The sequence below is a fragment of the Patiria miniata genome, unplaced genomic scaffold (genome assembly GCF_015706575.1).
Source record: "Patiria miniata isolate m_02_andy unplaced genomic scaffold, ASM1570657v1 HiC_scaffold_7, whole genome shotgun sequence".
NCBI lineage: Eukaryota > Metazoa > Echinodermata > Asteroidea > Valvatida > Asterinidae > Patiria > Patiria miniata.
The window spans coordinates 13655788-13671278 of NW_024037074.1; the positions used below are offsets into that span (position 1 = coordinate 13655788).

The window sequence follows — 15491 nt, forward strand, 5'->3', positions numbered from 1 at the left end:
ACAATGTCTAAAAAACTTTTATAAGGCTATAGCTGTGCTCCGTTGTATGTCGATGGCAAAAACTAAAAGTTGTTGCCACAGAATACAATTTCGGCAAACTCTTAGAATGGTCAGTGCAAGTGCAAAATGCCATGGTTAGCGGAGCGATGAATTTAGGCTTGGTGTTAAGTTATCACTTTATCTGTCCAATCAGCACAATTATTTGCAGTTGGTAAGTGTCGTTATGAGACCTTGGAATGTGAAGTGTAACAACCAAGAAGTTCTAAATCCAAAGTGCCCCTGTGATTGACATTAACCATGTCATCAAAAATGAGATACGTGTACATGTGTAAAATGCTATGTCTACATAACAAAAAACGACTAACAACTTTGTCTAATAATATGTAGCAACGCAACTTGGTATACAGTCGACTCTCGTTAGTACAAACTCTGTTAATACAAAATTCTGGTTATAACAAACATAAAGCCTTGGTCCCGACTGTGCATTTATATGCACAATGAATGGGACCGATGTTCCTCTTAATACACAATTCTGATATAACAAACAATTTGGCTAGGTCCGAACGAGTTTGTTATAACGAGACTCGACTGTATATGTACAGATCTACATAACTTATACTAGATTCAAGATAATGAAAGTTCGGATCATTCAATAGCTATTGTTGTGGTCGTTTCAAGCTAGTACGTAGGCTTTAGGTTTACAAGCATGTACAAATGCAAAGCACACAATTTTTCTCTTGAGTCAAAGGTGAACAATGAACATAAAGTCCACGTATTTAAATTTTTTCAACTGGTTTTTAATTTTCGTAAAAAAATGTGTAAGTACATGTTGTAGATTTTAAAAAGTTTAGTGTTGCCTTTATAAATATGCGAGACAATTTTCTTGTTTAAATGCCTTGTTTGAACTCACTGGTGCTGGAATTTATAGCAGTTAGGGGCAATAGAAGTTTTTCTTTCAAAAATTTCAAAATAGTCTTGGAAACCTGTTTAGATGATTTTAGAGTTTAATAAAATAAATACTAGTCATCCTTTTACAATGTCAGTTTTGTTTTGTTTTTCTATCGGTACTATAAAGTTTTATACTAGAAGTTACATTTCAAAGTTTTCATTCATTATTTTGTGAAAAACTGTAGTCTACTGCAAAGCTGACAACAGCACATCTAAGAATTCTCCGCGCACCTCTTAAATATTTCTTTGTTGCTTGTAATTAGCAATTTTAATCAACTCATTCACTAGTTTTGTCTCGTATATTTTGAGAGTAGAACGTTCTGTAAATCCGGCTTCTGTTGTAACTGAATCCTCCAAAGCAATAATGTTATTGAGTAGGTTTTGATTTACAATGGAGAATAAATAATTTAAAAAAATTATGTTGGTCTCGACAATTATTTGCACCCATCATCCTATAAATGGAAAGCTAGAATATGTTCACCAATTTTCTTTTCCCGCAAGTGAACCAAGTTAATTTTTCAAGCTATGCAGCCATTTTTTTTTTAACCTGTTGACGTTGATCTCTTTAAATTGAAATCCTCATGAACCACGCTCTAACATATGAGGGTGAAAATGCATAAATCAAGTTTCACTATCAGAAAGAAAAAAAAACAGAAAAGGCTGAAAAATAAGCTTGCTTTGGATAAAATAATACTGCTGGCATTTTTTTATGCTGGAAAAAAAATACGGTCAAGTTTAGAAAAAGATCCATTGGCCAAGACATATACAGACAAATTGTGGGACCAAAACACAACATTTTTACATGATTAGATTTTCACAAAAATATGCCAGGAACTAAAAAATAGTAAAGTACCAGACTTGTTAATTAAGTAAAAGTAAATATCTGAAACACAACTTCAAAGAAAAGTTGTTTGCTGAAAGTTTGGAACATCGACTTTTGTCTTCAAAAATTATGTACATAATGTACAATATACACCACTTATGTACAGTTTTTATGCACACTATAAACTAACATGGACAGCACTACTTCGGTAAGTAAAGTAAAGTCTGTCCTGAGCCTTGTGGCCCATCAGGCCGGTGCTTATCTCCGGTTTCAGTGGCATGAAATGACTGAGAATATTTCTACTCACCCTGGAAGAGATTATCAATCTATTTGTACTCCGTGCCAAACAAGTACAATGTACTTGAAGATGCATCTCTGAGTGTTTTCAACTGACACTGCACGAACCCTGTTGCATCTCATAAGGAAAGGAGAAACGGTGGCAATGGTGCACTAGGGTTCTTCAGCAGCAGAATTTGTTGTGCATAATTTTACTGCCAGAACATTTCTGATGACTTATTTCAGTTTTGTTGGAAGTCTCTGAATCTGTTTTGGAATTGTAAACAATGGTAGATAGTTATTCCAACCCCGACTCAAGCTTCCACTTGCCTCGTCTTACTGCGACCTCTCTCTTAGATTTCTCCATTCTTGACCATGGTTCTCCATTTGTCTTTGAGGTTGACGTTTGTCCTGCCATTGAAGTCATAACTCACGATCATCTCTGACCATCTGCCCACTCCGTATCGACGTATGGCCTTCTTAAGCAAGTCCACCTCGTCTTCGGTCCAGGGCTTCCTGCGATTTGGGAGTTTCCTGAGGGTTGCGTTGCCGTTCCAAGTATCAGGGTCCAGACTGCGACGCACGCGGGGGGAGTGCAGGACTGGAGGGGAAACTAACAGGGAAAAAAATGAATTATTATTTACAGATTGAGAATATATAGATTACCCTCACTAAAGTGAGTTCTTGGTCTTTAAATTAATTGACAATAAAAGTACAAAGTGCCTATTCAGTGCCTATCACACAGGAATAAGACATTTACTTTAGTTGCATCATTTAGCTGATAATTCTGATGTTCTGAAATCTTTTATGGACATGGACACTGAAGTGTTAATTCAATCAATCATTGCCAAAGCTGGTAATATTTGTCCACAGCGCCCTCTATTGACAGTGAGGAAATGTGATCATGTGACCTCATGTAGCTGGTGACTTGACTGAAAACCCATCAGGAAAACTTCTTGTTTATCAGTATGCGACAATTGGCCGGGATAGCCAAAGAAAGTCTCTGGACTTGTTTCCAGTGGGGTCCCTTAGTAAAAGAAGTGGAAGGAAATTAACAGTTTTTGTGATTGTACCTTCAAATTAATGTCTACAAGAGAAAGAAACTGCTGGAATATACAAATCATAGAATTGACAGAGACAGCTCTTGCTAGGATCAAAATGTCAGGCCCCACGTGATTTCTGACTTACTTGAGGTGTCCGAGTCATCCTCTGACATTGAGTATGGTGACGTATTGCCTTTGGATGTGCTGGGGACGTCCGGACTTATCTCCTTGACACGATTTGGTTGGTACTTCTTGTCACGGATGGACTTCCCCCTGAAAATAAAAGAAGTCAAACAAATTAGCATCATGATGCAAACTCTTGCATGAGTTCTGTCCTTCTTTACATATTTAAATTTCTAACACTGAAATTTAAGGATTTCTTCCTGATTTCATTATCTACACACACAACCCCCCCTCCCCTCCATTTCAAACCAAATTTACCCCTTTGTCCACCCTTTTCCTAACCAAGCAGAGTATTCATTCATAAAGCTATGATGAGCCGTCTCCAACAAGTCTGACATTATGAACAGATTCACAGAGATCATCATTCTGGTGTATATAAAGACTTGCCCCTCCAAGAACAATGGACTATTCTGGATATGGCCATAAGCCCCACCCACCTTTGGATTCTGCTGATTGAGCCGCCAGGATCACCTGACCAAACGTAGTCATCCAATTGGTCAATTTGCACTGTTGATTGACAGACAGGAAGGCTCCATTGTCTCAATCTAAAAAGTCAGAGGAAACTTGTCATTTTACTCACCGTTTTGGGGTCGTCTTCTGGAACTTGATGAAGTTCCCTTCACTTTTCTTATGTGGTGAATTATGCTCCCTTCCGTCTGAGGTTCCGTTTTGAGGTGTTGACTCTAACCGACTTGGTGCCTTGGCTGGGGTGGTTTTGGTGGGGGAGGGTGTGGGCTGTACCTGACCTTGGGCAGGTACTGGGGCAGATGTTTTGGTGGGAGAAGGTTTTGGTTGTACCCGACCCGGGGCGGGGGCTTGGGTGGAGGTTTTGGTGGGGGAGGGTGTGGGCTGTACCCGGCCAGGGGCGGGGGCAGGGGTGGAGGGTTTAGTGGGGGAAGGTTTTGGCTGTACCTGGCCTGGGGCTTGAGCTGCTTTGGATTTTTTAGTGGGGGAGGGCGTTGGCCGTACCTGACCTGGGGAGGGGGCAGGGGTGGAGGTTTTTGTTGGTGGTGATTTCAGTATGGATGGAGGAGTCTTGACATGAGCTTTTCTTCTTGACCGTAAGTTATGCTGTTGCTTCTAGAATTCAAAGCAAATATATGAACAATTTTTAGAGATGTAAAAATTACCCTGTGTAACAACTGAGTGAGTGAAGTTTTACACATGCAAAATTTGTTATTTGACAGACATGGCATAAAAATCCTGTTTAATTGTACAAAAGGAATGGTTATGAATGAAACTTAGTCCAATGTTTTACTTAAAAGGAGATGGTCCCTCATTTAAAATGAAACCAAACCCTCCAAGATCCTTTGAAATCTCTGAGGAGGTTTGGGCGTGTTTCTCTGAAGAGACTCTAAGGTTTAGCTTGTTGAACTTACCAAAGTCCGAGGCACGACCAGTGGCTTGGATGTGATATCCGTGACTTCTGTGGGACCGACTAACGATTGCAAGACAGCCTCAAAAGTCTGCAAATGACTGCGACAGAAACATCCAAAGTTAATCTCTGAAATCCATTTGATCCATGTGAATTAAGTACATTAGAAGTTTGATGTTTGGAAAGGAGAATTATGGGAGACTACCGGGAGAGACTTTGAACGCGTTGTCGATGATGCCTGATGCTCGCGCGAACATTAGTAGCATGTTTTTCGTGCTTTGCATGCATGAGCCAGTACACACACCCACACACCACACATACTTGCTCCGTACTTGTGAGGACTACACACAAGTTTTCCCACGGTACTACGGGGACCAAAGACGCTGTGGGGACAGCAGAAAGTCCCCATAACTTGGTCCTAATTTGCCTTATAATAAAAACTTCCTCATAACGTGGTGACAGCCCGCCCACACAGTGTGTGTACTGACCATGGGAGGCTTGCTTGAAAGCGGTCAAAAAGTGCCTCGTCTTGTTTGTGTACGGAGCCCATTCGCAGGATTATTAATGATATGCATGGATTCAATACAAACAGTTTCACAGCTCACCTGTAAAACTCTCCCTTGGTGAAGCTGCCGTTTCCAATGTGTGAAGGAGAAGTTGTCGTGGCAACCTCCTTATTCTTCTCCTGGCAACTGTCGACACTCTCGTCTTCTGAGTCTGGAGACACTACTGGCAGTTTTCTCTTGATGCCTTTCCCTTTGGAAGTTGTCCTGGCAACCTCCTTATTTTTCTCCTGGCAACTGTCGGCATTCTCGTCTTCCGAGTCCGAAGACACCACCGGCAGTTTTCTCTTGATGCCTTTCCCTTTGGCCTTATGCTCCGTTCTCTGGTTGCCATGGTCATCATTGTCCACATCTAAACAATGGTTGTCGTGGTCCTTTTCAGATGATGCTTGGTCCTTCTGGTTGTCATGGCAACCATCCTCGTCTCCATCCACTCTTGCTACGTGTGCTGGGTGGTTACAGCGCCCTACTTTGTGGATGTCACCAGCCGTGGGGATGTCTTTGTCTGCAGTGACTGGTTTGCTGTGAAGCTCATCAGACAGCCGCTCTGAACGCCGAAATCCTGTAATGTGCAACATCAACAAGTTTATAAATAAACAGCTAGAAAAACATAAATTATCAGATAAAAATTCATTTAACAAACTTCAATTATTCATTTAATTTGACCTTCTGTTCGTTTTTGTTCTTCTTGTGCCTACCAAAGTTTGCACCCAACGACTCTGTGACATTGAGCACTGGTCAAGATGTGAGTGCTTCAAAATGCTTCAAATGTTCTCCCCAAAACTCTCTCAAAGTTATTTCCACAACATTTTTGTTCCGAACCTTTGATGGGTGAGGAAGTTTCCGATGGTTGTTTAGATGATGACATTTCAACAGATGATACATCTTCTGTGTTATTCTCCAACACCTGTAATCTCCTTTCCACACTCCTTCTATACGCTTGAAAGACCTGATGTTTGCATTAAAGAAAAGGATGTATGTGAAACTAAGGTTGTTTGGTCAGACTAAGGCTGTGTCAGTATTACTCGGGCTATGGCTGCCAAACACACACACTTATGGCAGCGGCTAAATCCACTCCCCATAGACGTGTGTTTTACTGAAAGCTGTAGCCATGTAATGTGGACGCAGCCGAAGTTGGAAAGGGCCCAGTAATTGGAGTTTGTGGTTTTATTTCTTCAAAGAACTGGAAACAGGGAAGGGAAGAAATGTTACAGAATGATTTTCACCACACAATCCACAGTGACAGCATGTTTCTTTGAACCTGGGCAACTTAATTAGTAAAGTTTTATAACTATTTGTTTCAGTTGAAGTGTGTTTTCTTTTGAGTTAAATTCAATTGAATTGTTTAATCACAGGGGTCTGGCCCAGCACAAGCTTCGGCTTTCTGCCAGCCTCCACCATTCATCACCTGAATGCTGTATATTCTGTTAATTTTAATTGTTCATTATTATAAGAATGTTTGAAAATAAGTTAAATCAAACAAATCAAATTTGGAAAAAGACAATTTCCAGGTTTTTTTTTAATCAAGTAAACTCTAGGATGCAAGTAAATCTTAATTTATGAGCACTTAATAGACTCTCTTTCAAGATTTTATTTCAGTTTTCAAAAAATTGTTTTAAAATACTAACCTATAATTTAGGATAATACTTTCTGGATATGGCCCATTAGATATGATTGAAAAGTATGGCAAGATTAATAACTTGCCAGCCAAATGACAATCTTACTTTCAGAAGAAACGGGGTGTCATATTTGTCGTAGACTTTCTGAAGCAGAGCCTTAGCTATCTGAAGGAAACTCTCGTAGGTATGACGATCAAGGAAGTCTGGTTTGACTTTCTCATCATCGATGAATAACTTTAAAACACTCTGCATGACCTAGTGGGAAAGAAAATAGAGAAATATATTCAATTTTGTTGTTTTTTAATTGACTGAATGTTCAACAAGTACGTAAATGTTGGTCATAATCACAAGGTGCAGCTTAAGGGTGCGTTCCCGTGCTAATTTCGAGTTTTAAATAGACTTGAAAATTTGTTGCGAGAAAAAAAAAAGACATTTTTAAAAAAAAGCCTGGGGCATGCATCTTTAACTGAACGATGTATTGAGGGCGCTATGAAATGAACTAACCGGTTGCTTTGTTTGACGTGTAGATTTGCACGATTTTCCCCATACTCTCTGGTGAACCATCTTTGCCAGTCCGTAATCATTTGCCCTCATGCACACCATCACAGCCTGAAAAACAAAAACATGTTGACCCAGAAATTGATGATGTTTGCTTTGCTTACTAATGGGATGAGATTCTTAATTTAAAAAAAAAGTCTGAACATGTGATGAAAGGTTTGAAAGATTTATTTATTTACTGATAATGTCCTTCTGTAATTTAAAAAAAACTGATGGTAAAGGGGAAAGTAAACTTATCATTCTGATGCAAATACTCAAGATTATGGGTGACCTTAGCTGAACTATTAAAACAAGTGTTGTGATTAGCTTGAGGATTCGGCAAAACATACGTTGACACTCTTGTCAAAGAACGGCTTCACAAACATGACAAAGAGTGAAGACATTACATCGGTCATTTTTTAAAGCTAGATTGGTTCATTGGGTTCATAATTGTAATGATAAATAGTACATGTACTACGATAACATAGGCCTACCTGTATCTTAAAAGCCTCTCTGACAGCTTCAACCTCCTCCCCAAGATCCTCATGCTCGGCCACTAGCTCATCAAACAAGGAGATTGCTTTTTCTAATGGAGTATCCTCCTCCCCAGGGGTGGTGCTATACCGTGTGGCTGCATCTTGGCCGTCAGCTAGACAGACAATCAGTTGCATGAAATGCACAAGGTTTTCTCGCTGCGTGGTGTAGGTGAACTTCTGACCCAACAGTCCTACACACAAAAGATGATCAGACAGTGTTTCAGCATCATAAAAAAAGATAAACCCAAAAAATTCCGGCTATTTATAACTATACATGCTATATAAGTATAAGAGAAAAATGCAATGAAATGCGATGAAAATTTAATGAACATGTTTAAGACGAATCCCCATAGAAATGTCTCATGAATCTGGCATATTGGGCAGTTAACATTTTTGACTCTAATTTGATCAAAACAAAACAGGGGCCCTAGTACTCAATCATGACACTACACGGTCGCCAGGTAGATTACTCGCAAGTGTGCACGCGTACGCGCACAGCGATTTCTAAATCTAAGTGAGTAAGTCAATACAAACCTTGAAGGAAGTTCCTATCAGACCGTTCATCGACCGTCGACTTTTCTTTAAACTCTTCCCAGAATCTCAGGCAGTAAAAGTCGAACGTCAATTCATTTGCCAGCTCAAAATCGCTGTTATTTGCAACAATTTTTGGCGGATTCAAGCAAACCGCGGTCACCGTGTCGTCCGCCATTTTGCTTAGTCTGGTTTCCTTCCCGTCAGAATCTTGTTTTGTATTTTAATTTCGCATGATCTTTCACACAAGAGACGTAGACAAGACCAATATGAGCAATACTACCCTTGTTCCCAGGTAATTTACTTCAAACTATACATATAACCGCTGAGGTTTTATTTTATGTCACACGAGGTCGAGGATAGCGTGGCATAAGTGTGGGTGGGGCGAAAGGGGAAGGAGGGGGGGAGGGGCACAGTCACATTAAAAATCTGCATTTCAAACATAAACGAAAGCATTTAATCCAACATATGAATGGGCGAAGACATTAGTAAAAAAATATAATTGTCAATGGGCTTCTCTCCTTAATCAAAACATATTCTATAAAACATTTTTTTTTAAAGTAAAACAATAGAGGGCGCAATTAACGGCGACCAGTAGATAACCTGTCATAGACCTTAGTGATAATTACAAGCACTTCCAAAAATTATTAAAAATACTCACAACTCTCCAAGGTGTTTGAGACACACCGCAAAGTAAAGGGACTGTACATCATTGGCTTTTGCTGTTATTTTCAGAAATGAACTATTTGAGGGGTTAGTATAATAGATCAAATATTGTTACACTAACATGTTTGAAGTTTTGTGTTCGAAAATGCTGGAAAACCAAGAAAAACAAAAATGTTCAAGCAGTCTGGTTCCCTGACTCCACTAAAGATGAAATAGATCAATATTTATAGATGCCGGAAAATTGTAAGGTGAGGGAACCAGTCTAGCCTGCCTGCACCCGTTCATGAACATGTAACCAATAGCAAACAAAATTTGGACTGAAAAAATGGTAAATTTGGATCAGTAGTTGAAAAATAGTTAGGTTTTTCCAACGGTGGTCGGCCGACCACCGTTGGAAATGTATACAAAATTACTAATTTTTTGAAAATGACTTCACACCAGGTGCCATAATTTTACAGTATGCTTTATACTGTCATTTACCAACATCCTAGTAAAGTATTTCGTAAAAACTTGGTAGTTTTATTTTTCGATGTTTGCAAATGTTGTATATTCCCTTTAAAGCTTATTTCCTAATCTTTCATTTTCTGTTAATTTACCCGCACAAATCCCAAGCATACGACGTTGAAACCTGACTTGTCTCTTCATCATGTACAAACTAAACTTACTTTTGAAACTTAAAGTAAAAAATTAACAGGAAATGTTACACTTCATACCACCATGTTTAATAGGTAAACAATGCAAGGTATAACAACCCTTACAAAGTCTGACTCGTTTCAAAGCAATTGCCAATATCATAATTAATATCAGTTTCGACTGCTCAGACGGGTTGAAAAGGCCTCAGCGCTTCGTGCATTCAACGACCATGACCAACCGTTAATTTTGAAACGTAGAACATAAAATTTAACAGCTGTTTCGAGAGTAAAATACGATGAATATTCAACGCTCGAGTGTGCGTGTGGGTATTTTTGTCCATGGAATATAATATATCATATTTCCGTCATTTTACTATAGGGAAGCGTCCATTGTCCACGCTTTTGGAAATACTCCCTTATTTTGTTGTTTGTGTTTGGTGGATGTTTGTGAAAATCAGCCAAAAGTATGGTAAGTCGCATATTCTTTTCAATTTGAAAAAAAAAAGAATAATAAATTACAGGGAAATTGTACAGGTTCGTTTAATTGAGCAGAGATTTTGTTTTGTTTGTTGTTTTATTTTTTTGTTTTCTTGTTTGATTGTGCATAAATATTTTTAACCCAGCCCTTGTTTAATCATTATTTGCCGAGTGCATTATTGTCTAAATGTCAATATTGTTACCATGATTTCATATTTAATTTTGGGGCATCTCCTTTTTAAAATTACTTTTATTATAATGTTTGTTCTTGACTTTAACCATTGAGAACTAGAAGCACACTGCAATTTTCGAGTCATCACTCCTTCTTTTTGACATGAAATGAATTGTGTTTTGTTATATTATTCAGTACATTTAATGCGTTTGAAATGTTCCACAACATCTCATCTTTTTAGGGCCCCTTCCATTTTTCCCCAATGAACCTTAAACATTTTAAATGATGCTATATCCACCGCAGACATTGCCACGCCTAGGTTTGGTTGCCAAATTATACCAACCACTGAATACAAAGGACCCGCCTTAAAAGTACACTGCCCACTGAAATATCTTCCCGTGTATAATAAATGCCGGCATATGTTCATTTTAAAATTAACGCATGGGTGCGTCAGATGCCATGCCATGATTAAAATGCAAATTAAAACAATGGAGATAACTGCTTTGTTTATTAATGGTAGGGAAACTTGCCTCGAGTAGCCCTTGAAATATTAGACACACGTAGGATAGGCCTATGCGTTTGTACAAAACACGTCTAATTTTGATATTTTATTTTATTGTAATAATCTAATTAATTTATTATTTTTTTTCACCTGCTGGTTTCAAACTTATTACGGATGTCTAGGGTCCGGTTCTCAACATTATTTCAGTTGCACAACAAGTATTTGGATTTTTCTCCAAAATTTTGGACATTCTCATCAAAAATGCCAACTTGAATGGGAATAATGTAAAACCAGAACGAAAATCGTTCAATATATTTCGCATTAACAAAGCACCCGGAGTATGATAATGACGACAACAATACATGCATATCACTGAAATCAATAACGTTTATTAAAGTCATTGTCTGGATACCGAAGCCGCCAGGACAATAGAATTATAATATTATGGATCCATATTCTTGGTTTTCTGCGCCACAGTTCATTAAAGGGGTTCGCAAGAATTGTTATCTTGTGTTAATATTGTTTTATTCGTTGCACTGAATAGTAAAAACGTGTATGTGCTGGGTAGGCTTTTATTTAAAGTCGCGTACATCCTTCGACGACCCAAAAAACTCAGAAGCAATCTCTAAAATTTAGCAGCGCTCATGCACAGGTGGTACGCGCGCACTAATGGCTCTTTCGACCAATAGGGTTGTCAGATTTCACGCGCGCGCCTCCAATTAAGAGCGCGCGCGGTATGCGCGTGAACATAGCCCCACTATCATGCCTCGCGCATACTGTTCTGACTTATTATATTGAGTCAGGACAATAAAAGCTGTTTTGCACGATCCACAAAGTTTTGGAAATTCAATTTTATTCAATGGACCTTATTCACGAGGTAGCCAATTTTGTCTTGTTCCCTGAATGTATTTCATAAATTGTTAACAGTTGAATGGGATGGCGCCAGACTATTTATGGAGCCTTAATTTGCTTTCTTTCTTTTTAAATCTGGCTTAAAACATTAGGGAAAGTTTCATTATAATTTTTAAATTATTCATTGAAGCAGACTTGAATTATTTTGTTATGTACTTGCTTTCATTTCTCTTCGCAATTTCCAAAAGTGAAGATTTTACCTCACTTTTAATTCAACATGGCGGACTCGTGAATAAGGCCCATTGAAAGACCAAGGAGACCCGGCGGGCGTTGGTGAAGACAGGTGTCAAGGTGTTTTAGAATTTCTGTCAACTGGATTCCAGGTTTAACTTTAAATTCTCAGTTTATTGTAGGCCTCAACACAAATCAGATGGGTATGTTCTTTTTGGTCACTGCTGGTTTATAGAACCGTATCAATATTTTGCGGATCATGACTTGTGACTCGGACTCGGATTCGAGTCACGATAAATGACACGGGACTCGAACTCGATGTTTGGTGACGCGAATATAGAACAAATAAGTCTGATATTTTGCTCTTGCGATTCTTTTAGCGTGAAGTGATATCCCTCCACGTGGGTCAGGCCGGAGTCCAGATGGGCAATGCCTGCTGGGAGCTGTACTGCCTGGAACACGGCATCCAGCCTGATGGTCAGATGCCCAGTGACAAGACCATTGGGAGTTGTGAGGATTCCTTCAACACCTTCTTCAGCGAGACCGGTACTGGCAAGCATGTTCCTCGCGCCATTTTTGTCGACTTGGAGCCCACGGTTGTCGGTGCGTTGCAAACAGAAGTCTTGATTGAATTGGTAATTTAACACGAGGAGTTGTGATTGAAAGACATGGTTTTCTTATTGATTTTTTTCTTATTTGTATGCAGATGAGATCCGCACTGGCACCTACCGGCAGCTCTTTCATCCTGAGCAGCTGATCACAGGCAAGGAGGATGCCGCCAACAACTACGCCAGGGGCCACTACACTGTCGGGAGGGAAAAAGTGGATGACGTCTTGGATAAAATCCGCAAGATAGTACGTCTGATTTCAATATTTCCTTGCTCTTGCTAACTCATTGTCATACTTCAAGAGACATGAATTTACATAAGTTTAAATGCCACTTGTCCTTTAAAAAAAATTGTTTGTTTATCTTTTTGATTAGGCTGATCCGTGCACGGGTCTCCAGGGTTTCCTCATCTTCCACAGCTTCGGTGGAGGCACCGGCTCTGGCTTCACTGCCTTACTCATGGAGAGGCTTGCCGTGGACTTCGGCAAGAAATCCAAGCTGGAGGTAGCGGTTTACCCCGCACCTCAGATGTCTTCCTCGGTGGTGGAGCCTTACAACGCCGTCTTGGCCACCCATACCACCCTGGAGCACACCGATTGTGCCTTCATGGTCGACAATGAGGCCATCTACGAAATCTGCCGACGTAAACTCGACGTTGAACGGCCATCTTACGCCAACCTCAACCGTCTCATTGCCCAGGTCGTGTCTTCCATCACTTCGTCGTTGCGTTTCGAGGGATCCCTAAACGTCGATCTGAATGAGTTCCAGACCAACTTGGTGCCTTACCCTAGAATCCATTTCCCTCTGGTGACCTACGCCCCTGTCGTCTCTGCCGAGAAGGCTCACCATGAGCAGTTTAGCATTTCAGACCTCACCAGTGCCTGTTATGAGCCAGAAAACCAAATGGTGAAGTGCGATCCCCGTCACGGCAAGTACATGGCCTGCTGTCTGCTCTACCGAGGTGATGTCGTCCCTAAAGATGTCAACGCCGCCATCGCAACCATCAAGACCAAGCGCAGCATCCAGTTCGTCGACTGGTGTCCAACTGGCTTCAAGGTGGGCATCAACAACCAGCCACCTACTGTCGTGCCTGGCGGTGATCTGGCCAAGGTGCAGCGTGCCGTCTGCATGCTGAGCAACACCACGGCCATCGCCGAGGCCTGGGCTCGTCTGGATCACAAGTTTGATCTGATGTACGCCAAGCGTGCCTTCGTCCACTGGTACGTGGGAGAGGGTATGGAGGAGGGTGAGTTCTCTGAGAGCCGTGAAGATCTGGCTGTCTTGGAGAAGGATTACGAGGAGGTCGGGAGAGACTCTGCAGACGGTGAAGAAGATCTTGAAGGAGACGCAGGCGAATACTAATTCAAAATGTCAAACATCACAGTTAAGAATCAGCTCTCTTGTGTACGATTTAGAGCTTTTGTTTAGTCACTTGTCTCAAATGTTGAGCCGCTCATTTAAATCTTATTCCTCTCACAATTGTTCATTGCAGGATGCTATTTTTTTCTCAACTTAAGTCACCAACTTTAATATATAAATTGAATTTGGGAAGGGTTTACTAAAATAAAATGTAATCAACTTGCCTTGCTGGAATTGGTGGAGGATTATTATATGAATAACTTAATTCTTAAACAACAACAAAAACAAAACCTTGGAAAAGTGCAGGTCGTCTTTGTTTTCTCATGTGGAGTCGTTAACAGCAATAATTGCATGAATAAATTATGACGTCCTTCACAATTTAATGGCAGTTTCTTGATGGTATTGGTTTGACCTCGACCCTTGTCCCAAGGTTACGGTGAAATAAGACAGTCAAACGGTTATGCATTCGAGGATTATATTTTATTTTTGTCTTTACTCAAATATTAGAATATAACTTCAAGACATTCTAGTCTTCCAAACAAAATTTAAACTGACGCGCTTAAATTCGTACCCTGACCTACAAAAACCCTCCTTTAAAATAAGAGAATTTTCCTGTGTTGTGTACATGGGCTCTATCTCGCTTTCATTTTCGTTTCCATAGTAACACCTTTTATTAAATCCACCACCCAGCTCGTCTGGCCTGTCCTTCACAGAACGTGTCCCTCTTGGATATCGATTTTGTCTACTGCTTTCATAGAAATTGACGTGGCCGTGGTATCTTATGAGAAACCATGACATTTCCACCACATTTCTTGAATTTTACTACTTTACGTTTTATGGGTGGACTCTACCGGTACTGGACTGCAGATGGGAGGCGGCCATCTTAAAATGTTAGTTGTCATCTCATCTTTTCATTGGTCACATCATTGTGACGTAGTTTGAAACAAACCTTTGATTGGTCGAATCGGTCCTTTCATGTTGCACGTATCTTCTCCATCTTGAGTCTTCTTGTTGGTTGTCTGTTCGGATCCTCTATTTTTGCTAATGTGTGGGCCACACATAACAGGTTGTAGTGTATAATATTTAGGCAAAATTCCCTTCTTTGTGATGTGGATCCCAAAAGAGTGTGTGAGTGTCGCTGTTTTTTCTTTGCTATCTCCCTATGTGGACACCATTAAAGTAAGGAATTTATAAGTTGGGCACACATTGCTATTTCTGTGTGGAATCCACACTACACCATCACAGTGAAAGTATCAGGCACATGTCTTTCTTTAAGACCCCGTTCCCACTTGATCCACCAATTGGGGGATCTGATCCACCTTTTGCCAAATTGCCGGATCAGATCCCCCAATTGGTGGATCAGATCCGGCAATTGTGTGTAGTGGGAACGCTAACCGTTATAAGGTGGATCAGGATCAGATCCACCTTTTCTGATCCACCTCTGGACCAGGATACAGATCCCCCAATTGGTGGATCAGATCCGGCAATTGCAGGATCACGATCAGATGGGAACGCAAAAGGTGGATCTGATCCGGCAATTTGACCTGTTAACATCCGCC

At 40.2% G+C, this 15491-nt stretch overlaps 2 protein-coding genes across 3 annotated transcripts; one reads left to right on the top strand and one right to left on the bottom strand.

Annotated features, from left to right (window-relative positions):
* Window positions 1–2252: 2252 nt before the first annotated feature.
* Window positions 2253–8646, bottom strand: LOC119744828 (telomeric repeat-binding factor 2-like). 2 transcript variants are annotated; one of them, XM_038220990.1, is made up of 10 exons: window positions 8438–8646; window positions 7862–8094; window positions 7335–7439; window positions 6936–7085; window positions 6034–6160; window positions 5254–5773; window positions 4653–4749; window positions 3854–4350; window positions 3236–3363; window positions 2253–2660 (listed from the first exon to the last, which is right to left on the bottom strand). In XM_038220990.1, exons 1-10 carry the CDS (start codon window positions 8610–8612, stop codon window positions 2401–2403), a joined length of 2292 nt encoding a protein of 763 aa, XP_038076918.1. In that variant the 5' UTR covers window positions 8613–8646; the 3' UTR covers window positions 2253–2400. The 2 variants fall into 2 exon arrangements, with proteins under 2 accessions (XP_038076918.1, XP_038076917.1); XM_038220989.1 differs by having other exon boundaries at window positions 3854–4353.
* Window positions 8647–10107: 1461 nt separating this feature from the next.
* Window positions 10108–14271, top strand: LOC119745415 (tubulin alpha chain-like). Its single transcript, XM_038221747.1, has 4 exons — window positions 10108–10201; window positions 12347–12569; window positions 12673–12821; window positions 12949–14271. The coding sequence occupies exons 1-4, from the start codon at window positions 10199–10201 to the stop codon at window positions 13933–13935; spliced, it is 1362 nt and encodes a 453-aa protein (XP_038077675.1). The 5' UTR covers window positions 10108–10198; the 3' UTR covers window positions 13936–14271.
* Window positions 14272–15491: the final 1220 nt, after the last annotated feature.

Coding starts and splice junctions, on each gene's coding strand:
- LOC119744828 (XM_038220989.1), bottom strand. CDS start 8,612: ATGGCGGACGACACGGTGACCGCGGTTTGCTTGAATCCGCCAAAAATT. Junction 7,440..7,861: donor GAGAGGCTTTTAAGATACAG/GTAGGCCTATGT, acceptor TTTGTTTTTCAG/GCTGTGATGGTGTGCATGAG. Junction 7,086..7,334: donor CACGTCAAACAAAGCAACCG/GTTAGTTCATTT, acceptor CTTTCCCACTAG/GTCATGCAGAGTGTTTTAAA.
- LOC119745415 (XM_038221747.1), top strand. Junction 12,570..12,672: donor CTTGGAGCCCACGGTTGTCG/GTGCGTTGCAAA, acceptor ATTTGTATGCAG/ATGAGATCCGCACTGGCACC. Junction 12,822..12,948: donor TGGATAAAATCCGCAAGATA/GTACGTCTGATT, acceptor CTTTTTGATTAG/GCTGATCCGTGCACGGGTCT.